Source organism: Calliphora vicina, chromosome 2 (genome assembly GCF_958450345.1).
Source record: "Calliphora vicina chromosome 2, idCalVici1.1, whole genome shotgun sequence".
Taxonomy (NCBI): Eukaryota; Metazoa; Arthropoda; class Insecta; order Diptera; family Calliphoridae; genus Calliphora; species Calliphora vicina.
Window position 1 is genome coordinate 115,184,695 of NC_088781.1, and position 9,079 is coordinate 115,193,773.

Genomic DNA, 9,079 nt, shown 5'->3' on the forward strand with positions numbered 1-9,079 from the left:
CATGTGCTTGGACATGATGACATCAACGGAAGTTCATATAAAAAGAAAGGATATGCCCTAGCATATGCAATAAATTAAACAAATAAAAAAAGTTGACAATATAAACCCTCTTTAAACATATTAAAATAATAATAAACTAAACAATTTTAATGCTCATAAAATAAATATTTTTAAACTAAACTTACACTCACTTTAACACATTACGAAGAAAACATGATAACATAGGAAGTCAAAATGAAAAGAATTCTATATGTATTAAATCTAACGCCAAATTAAATTTCAGCACATGATAATAAAAACAGTGTTAGAATGGTAAGATAGAGATGGAGAACCCAGAATAAAAAAAAACCTAAATAAAAAATTTCACAAAAAAAAAAAAAAAAACAAATTCTATATAAAAATTTATGTAAATAAAACAAACAAATACTTAGACCAACACTGTAGTACAGCAATTGTGTGAAGTAGTTGTGACGATGGTAGTAAAACATAAAAAAATAATATAAACGAAAAAAACATTTTACAACTGTTTTACTGAAGAATTTGCATACGTTTTTATGAGTTTTGTACTTCAACAATAGTGAATAGTAAGTGTTGTTTTTTTTGGCTGTATTCACGGTTTCCTATTTGTAAAAACCAACCGCAAATAGAAACTAACAGTTGAAAAGTGTTAAAAATCCTTAACATTTATTTAGCAAAGAAAATTAAGAACAATGAAAATTGTTTAAAAAAAATAATGCCTTAAGAGAGGGTGTCGTTAATAAAATGAAAATAACTTAACAGTAAAAACTGTAAGGAATATGTAGTAGTCGAGATAACTAACACAGAATTATTAACTATCCTTCTTATATCTTTCTCTTCATAATTCTTAACATCTCCTCTCACTGTCCAACTCACATAGACTTCACTGTCTTAAACAATCACGTTGAAAACGTTTATTCTTCCTTATGTTTTTCTTTTTTTATTATTCAACCAGCTAAAGCGTAAACTTTTAAAATTATTTAAAAAAGACGTGAAGCTGGAAAAGAAAATAAGAAAACAAAAACTATAACAACTTACCGTGTGCATCTTTAGAGGATAATGAACCACCCATACCGGAACCACCACCACCAATGCCACCGCCGCCAACAATACTGCCAGCGCCGGGCGAGCCCAGGCCATGTAATGATGCTGAGGAGGAATGAAGGCGAGCTAATGCATTTTGTGTTGGCAACAGCAGAAATAAAAGTAACATTAAAATACGTTGAAAGCTAGAGCTGGCTGTAGGTGTTAATGTTAGTGTTCTAGTTGTTGTTTTTGTAGCTGTCGTAGTTACTGTTGTTGTTGGTGTTTTTAAACAGCTACAACAACGCCAAGTTGTTGGCATTAAGATATGACATTTATAGCACTTCATTTTATTGTTTTTTTTTCTGTCTTTCTTCCTGCATCAATAAACTTATTCAACACAATATGCTTTTCTCAGCTTCTGCTCTCCTTTCCTCTCTTCTGTCTTCTCAATATTTTTATTATTGTTGTAAAAACAATTTCACTTCCTTTTCTCTCTTTCCCTTTTTTAAGTCTTGTTTTCTGTGCTTTAATAAGACATACTTTTCATCAACTTAATGTTAAGTTTTTCTTCTTTTTTTTTCTCTTGCTTTTCTCACTTAAATTTCATCGTTTTGTTTACTGGAAGCCTTTTTTTGTTATGTTTTGTTGCAATGAGAAAAGATTTTTTCAATTTCAATTATTATTCCTTGCAAATGGAAATGATATGGTTATGGCTGGTAACTGCAAAGAAAAATAAAATAATATTAAAAAATTATTATTTGCCAAAAGACGCCATCATAATGATAATAATCTTGGTGTATATTAAAAACGATTTCAGTTAACTGATTCGTTAGTGTTGTTTTCGATTTTATTTCTTGTCTGTTATGGAAAATTATTCGGAGATTGTCTTAAATTAATGTGTGTTTCATGCAATTTTTGTTAAATCAATTCTGTGATATCAATAACCATTAAATATTTTCATGAGAATTTTTTTCTTTTTCTTCTTTCTTTTATGTGAAAATGTATTTTAATATATAATTCTGCAGACATTAAAATTTAATTGGTAAATTTATAAAGGTACATTCACCTTGTTCTTATGTAAGTGTAACCACAATTTTCAGTAAATATTTCATTGAAAATCATGCAAATTTTGTCAAAATAATCTTCTACTAAATGTGATATTATATTAAAAAATATTACAAAAAAATTGTTAATGTGTAAGTTACCCTGATTAATAAGAAATTTACACATACATGATATGTTATTTACCAATGTATACTTTAATTGTAAATATTTTTTGGTGAACTAAAATTTGATATACTTATTATGAAATGTGATTGAATTAAAAATTACTCATACCACCCGTATTTCATCAAAAGAAAATCCATTACATTGTTTATGGGTGGTATGAGTAATATTTTATTCATGCACGTTTCATAATAAGTATACGACTCGAGCTGCAATAGCGATTTTAAGCAGGGACCATAAATAACGGTTATCAAGAAAATTTTAAATCAAAAAATCTCTATGTTAAAGTCAAAGGAGACGTAAACTTTCAGAATCTATAGTGATATTAAAAATAATCTCAACTCCAAAGTTAACAGTTATTTTTCAACGTAAAAATAAAAGTTCGCAAGAAACACACAAAAATGGAGTTTTAAATAGCCGTCATAAAAAAAAACTTATTTGAGGACTTTTATTTTTTCCGTCAGATAAAAAACTCATTTGAGGAGTTTTATTTTTTCCGTCATAAAATAAAAGTCATTTGAGGAGTTTTATTTTTTTTCCGTCAGAAAATAAAACTGTTTTTGTTTATTTTCTACTTTTTTTCAGTATCTTTCTTTATTGAGTCTATCTGATATAATGTTTGTAGTAATTTATTTGTTTAAGAAAAAAAAACAATTTGAAAATAGGAATCAAACAATAACAAATTAAAATCCCACTTGATTTTATTTTAATGAAAAATTATTCAATTGCAATGCAAGTGGCTTTACAAATTATAATAATCTGACCAGCGGCAAGCTATAGGTGTCAATTTACATAAAATGAGTTTTATTTTCTGACAGAAAAAATAAAACTCTTCAAATGACTATTATTTTATGACGGACAAAATAAAAGTCCTCAAATGAATATTATTTTATGACGGTAAAAATACAATTCCTCAAATGAGTTTTTTATTTTTTATTTTTACATTGAAAAATAGATGGATTTTTATTTTTGAAGTCGCAAAATATCTATTATAAAACAAGTATTTTGATATCACTTATAACCGTTACGGTCCCTGATTTTAAGACTAGAGATTTATGGAAAGGAGAGCTGCTATACCTCTTGCAATGGCTTTGTAAAGTGATTGTAAGACCTGTTGCAACATACACCCAATCACATGATTAGAACCACTGAAATTTCTGCTTTTAGTAGGCCGTGGTATTCTGATGACAGCTAAAATATCACTAACATCGGAAAGGTCATTTTCTTATGATTACAATGATAGCAAAAACAACATAAAAGTTTAATGCAGCAGTAGTTTAAAACTTATTTTCCAAAAAAATACAAAATAAAATTAAATTATTTTCGCTCATATGATTAGAGCCATTAAATTAATTATAATTAACCATTAATATTAAGTAACTCCTATTTTAGACTTATCAATAGTGCGTGCTACCTCCTTTGTTTAAAATAACTTCAAAAACTAGGTTTTTTATAGAATCATAGTGTGACTTCAAACAATTTGATTCCAGGAGTCCATTATGGCTTTAATCAATGAGTCCTTATCCCGAACTAAATACATTTTAAATTATGTTTAGGTCGGGAGAATATGGTGGAAAATTAAGAAGATGAACATTTTGGTTTGAAATAAATTCTTTTACATCTCTGGCATTATGAATAGGTGCATTCTTGGAATCGGTCCAAAAATACATTTTAATTTAGGCAAAGCTTACTGTAACATAGTCACGTAAGTTTCTCCAGTCATTTTTGTACAATGAAATTCTAAATCTTTTCTGCCGTAATACGTTATAACACCCCAGACCATAACCTCTCTGCTATGGTGGTGATTTAAAAAATAGCTCCTCTTTTCTCGTATCATGAAAATAATAATTGCAGCCATCCGGCTCATCCATATTAAATTTATTTTCGTAACTAAAAACCACAATACGCCAATAATTAATATGACCTCTTATTTGAATGTTCCATGTCCTTTGCTCTCTAGCTAATTGTTTTTAGTCAGGATTTTTCCACAATTTTTTAATATCGTGTAGTCGTAGCTTAAAATGCCTCTTTTCACCATTGAGATACTTGCGTGGATAGAATCTTGAGACCTGATTTTTGGTGCTTAAATAAATATATCCAGTCCTAATTTTTTTCTTTTCTGTTGGAGTTAAAATGGCTGGAACCCTCCCCTTCTAATTCTTTCCATAGTTTTCAATATCCTTTAAGAATTCCATTACAGTTTTATGACTTCTCCAATTTTGCCGCACAATGGCTCGAACGAAATATACTTGCGAATAGTAAACATCGATTTTGGTCTCTTTCCGCTATGTTCAGAATACTTTTCTTGTCCATTTTTCACTAATGTTTATTAGAAAGTAATATTTTTCTTCTACAAATAGTTAAATGCATAAATTGTAGATGACTACTTGCAAAAAATTTAAAAATTCAAAGTGGTTCTAATCATATGAACCGAAAAAATTTAATTTAATTTTGCCTTTTTTCGGAAAAGTAGAGTAACTTCGGGTAATGTGGACTACCGTTTTGTTTTTTCTAAATTTTGGCCACAATATATATGGATATTAAAAGAGTTGTGAAGCAATAAATTAGCTAATGTATTCTCTAATGGTTTTTGCAGTTGAATATTTTTTCCGTTAAAGGATAAAAAATTTATGTGAAAATATTGTAAGGAACCCAAAAATCAGCATTAAAAAAATTGGAGGGTAATGTGGACCACTATATGAGGATAATGTGGACTAGTATTTAATACATAAAATTCATGAACCAGCTAATCATGAATGATTAAAAAATTTAATTTCAATATATTTTTATTAATACAAACTAAAAAGTCGCGTTCTTGGCTTAGATAGATTGCTTACAAAGTACATAGTTATTGTCGGGTAATATGGACCAGTAGTACATAATCAAGTAATTTAAGTGGTCCACATTACACGAACTTGGGTTACAGTGGTAAAAAGTTATTTTTACCTAATAATCTAAATGTGCTTAAATTCTTACCAAATATATGCAAAACTACGTGTCCACTTTAACTATATAAAACAACCAAACATTAAATTATACCAAGTAACTGTACCAAATTTTGTTTCTTACTTGAACCGAAAAAAATGTTGAGCAGGCGCATTAATTTCAATACAAGAATAAAAAGTCAACATATCAATAACTCATGAAAGCAGATGTGCAATTGTCGTTTCAAACAAATTGTAAAATGTACGACAAATCAGTTTTATCATACCTTCAATAGTTTCTGAAAAAAGACACTGGTCCACATTAGGCGCATAGTCCACAATACCCGAAGTTACTCTACTATTAAACTACAGTTGCATTAAACTTTAATGGTGTTTCTATTATTTTTATAATCTTAATAACATTTTAGCTGTCGACGAAATATTTAAAAAGATATGGCCTACTAAAAATAGAAATTCCATCTGATCGAGAGTGTACTACAGTATAACAAATCATCAGACAAAATAGAGTCGTGGTTACAATAAAATAAAATTTTAATAAAAGACTAAATCCCTCAATATCCTTCTCCGTCAGTGGCAAGGGCTAAATTTGGAAGGACATTATTAAAAATTCTACATATTTTTACACCATTCATCATGAATGGTGTAGAAATTTGTCATTCAGTTTATAATTTCCACATTTTTCATTTGCGACCACATAAAGTTTATATATTTTGAATCGGTATAGATAGCGGAGTTTACATAACTATGTCCGTCTGTCGTTATGTATGTTGAAATCGACATGCCAAAGTTACCAAATAACTAACATACATAATTGATACATCAATATATCCGCTCTAGTCCAAATTAGATTGCCGTTTAAAATCGAGAAAATCGGCTCAAAAATGGCAGAGAATAAGTAAATTTCCGCGACTACCTCTATTTTTTGCACCCATTTTTTTAACAAAATTGTTATTTCATCAAAATTATCTCTTTCACAAACATTTTTTTCACCAGCGAAGCTTGCGAGAACAGCAAATATTTCATATGTCAATGAAATATTCCATTATTCCATTACCTCGCAAAGGTAATGATGTCCGTTTTCGTTCATTTTGTTCACGAACAACAGTTCATATAAAAGACCATAAAAATGTCAACATACATATTTTGGTCGAGCAACATTTACAACTCAATTGTATAGTGGTGAGGTATCATAAATAACTAAACAAGAGGACCGCTTCATATAATGAAGCCATGTTGTATTAGTTATTTCCCTAGAACATTAACATAACCTAACTCAGAAGAATAATTTGAATATTCATGTAACTCGACTGGTAGATTTTTCTAGAACCAATAGCCTTCAAATTTTCAAATGCAGTTCAAATTTCAAATAAAATAACTAAAAATGTCCTATTATATGTGGATTTTTGTGTGTGGGCGTAAACGTATACAAATTTTAACATTTTAATTAAAAAATATAAAAAGAAACAAGTAAGAAAGTATGATCGGTCAAGGCCGACCATATAATACCCTACACTAAGTAAAAGAGCAAAATATTTTTCTTTTAAAATTTCAATAATTTATATTTTTGAGTGATTTTCGGAAGTGGGCCTTATATGGGTGCTATGACCAATTATGGACCGATCACCATGAAATTAGGTCGTGTGATTTATGGCTATAATGAAGTTAACTATGTTGAATTTTATGTGTATACCAAAATTTTTAAGCGATTTATGTTAAAGTGATTTTCGGAAGCGGGCATATATGGGAGCTATGACTAATTATGGACCGATCGTAACAAAATTTGGTGATATGAATTTTGTGTATATAAGACTTATTTGGAACGGAATTTGTGGAGATACCTATATAAATTAAACATTTATGACCGATAAAGTCCAATTTCGGGAGGTCATTTGTATGGGGGCTACGTGAAATAATTGACCGTTTTCAGCCAGTTTCAATAGGCTTGGTCCCTGAGCCGAAGAAATAATATGTACTAAATTTCATCTCAATATCTTCAAAATTGCGACCTGTACTCTGCGCAAAATGTTTACATGGACAGCCAGTCAGCCGACCAGACGGACGGACATCGTTTAATCGACTAAGAAAGTGATTCTAAGTCGGTCGGTATACTTTAAGGTGTTAAGGTGTTAGACTAATATTATTTGACGTTACAAACATCTGCACAAATGCATACACTATGGTGCTGTAGGGTATAATGAAATCAATGTTAGCTAACTTACATAATTGTAGCACAAAAATCATATTAAACTCATTCAGATAACAATTCAAACATTTAATGCAAACTGTTGTTTTACAGAAACCATAAAATCCTATAAATTTACATTTCTTCAATAAAATTAGATATTTATAGATAATAAATAACATCACCTTTAACATATTTGTTTTTACTACTTATTTTTAGGTCAACTATTGAGTTCTCGACAAATGTAAATATAATTTCCTCATATTTATTTATAAGACTAATAAACTTATTGTTTTTTCTCTTCAATTTGCTTTCAACAATATTACGCCATGTTATTTGTTCCAATTATACTTGAACTTCTCACCCTTAATAATTTGTATTGTGTTGCTGACTTTATTAATGTAGACATTCACTATTTCATTTATATTTGTGTTATTTTTTTTTCAATATAAAGTGGATTTTAATAGAGAAGAAGAACAACAACAAATACAAACACAACTTATTTGTCCTCCATTTATAAACAAACACAGTTACATACATAAGTATTTACTTAATATGTTTGTTGGTTAAAAGCGATAAAAGTGAGTGTGAGAGAAAGAGAGAGTGAGTGTGAGAGCATGTGTAAATGTATTAAAGGTATACGAGCTTCATAGTCTACACATCCGGCATTTATGGTTCTTTAAATGCAGGGCACAAAACAAACAAACCAACACAAATAAAAATAAATAAAAACTCAACAATGAGAAAATGGAAAAAACGGAAACGTGCCCTGTTTCCGTTTAGTTTTTACATGCACATACGACGTTTATTAAAAAAAGAAAACACAATACAATACAACTACAATATTATGTATGTAACATATATTATACAATAAAGATACAACAAATGTGACATTGCATGTTTTATTATGAAACAATGACTGAGTTGTATTTGCAAAATTGTTCTCATTTTACATAAAACTTTTTATTTAAGGATTATTCCTACAAACATTACTCATGTGTGTTTGTATTGGTATAAGTGAACTCTTACTTACCCATACAAAAACACACTTCAAAATATAAGGAAGTTTTAATAAAAATGTTTGAGTTTGTGCAAAGAATAAAAGAAAAAAAAACTGCACATGAAACAACATCAACAAACATGACAAGAGATTTTTTTTTATTTTATATAATAAATTTATTATAGCATAAAGTAGTGTTTACTGAAAGATTTTAAATAAACTTTAGTGGAAATATATAGAGAAGAAAATGTATTAGAAGCGAGCAAGGATGAGCCTTTAATATACAAATGAAAATTTACAAATTAAAAGATCTTCCAGTTGGGACAGTATTTTTGCTCATTATTTATGCTTGAGAGACAACACTGAATATGGTATTTACTAGAGTTGTCATTCGAATGAAAATTAATCGAATAATCGAGGAATAGAAATACTTTTTATAAGAATTAAACAATTTTTCAATTTAGAATAAAAAATTATTCGATCAATAATTGTCGATTAATCCAATAAATTTATTTTTAAGTTAGAATTAAAAAGAAATATTTCTATTTGGTTTATGACTTCAAAATTTGGTATTAACATATGTTATTTAATCTCACTTATTCACTGAACATTACAGTGTAACATCAAAGATTTTTTCTTCCAAAATGACGAATTTTGTACCAATGAATCGTCATATGCGGG

The 9,079-nt window shown here is 28.8% G+C and overlaps 1 protein-coding gene across 1 annotated transcript in view; it reads right to left on the reverse strand.

The window, feature by feature from the left end:
- side-II (sidestep II) overlaps positions 1-1,716 on the reverse strand; it is a 399,801-nt gene extending 398,085 nt beyond the window's left edge. The window contains exon 1 of the mRNA XM_065500441.1: positions 1,057-1,716. Within this exon, the coding sequence (XP_065356513.1) occupies positions 1,057-1,390 (334 nt within the window). The 5' untranslated portion in view covers positions 1,391-1,716. The remainder of the gene's footprint in view (positions 1-1,056) is intronic.
- Between the last annotated feature and the right edge of the window lie 7,363 nt (positions 1,717-9,079).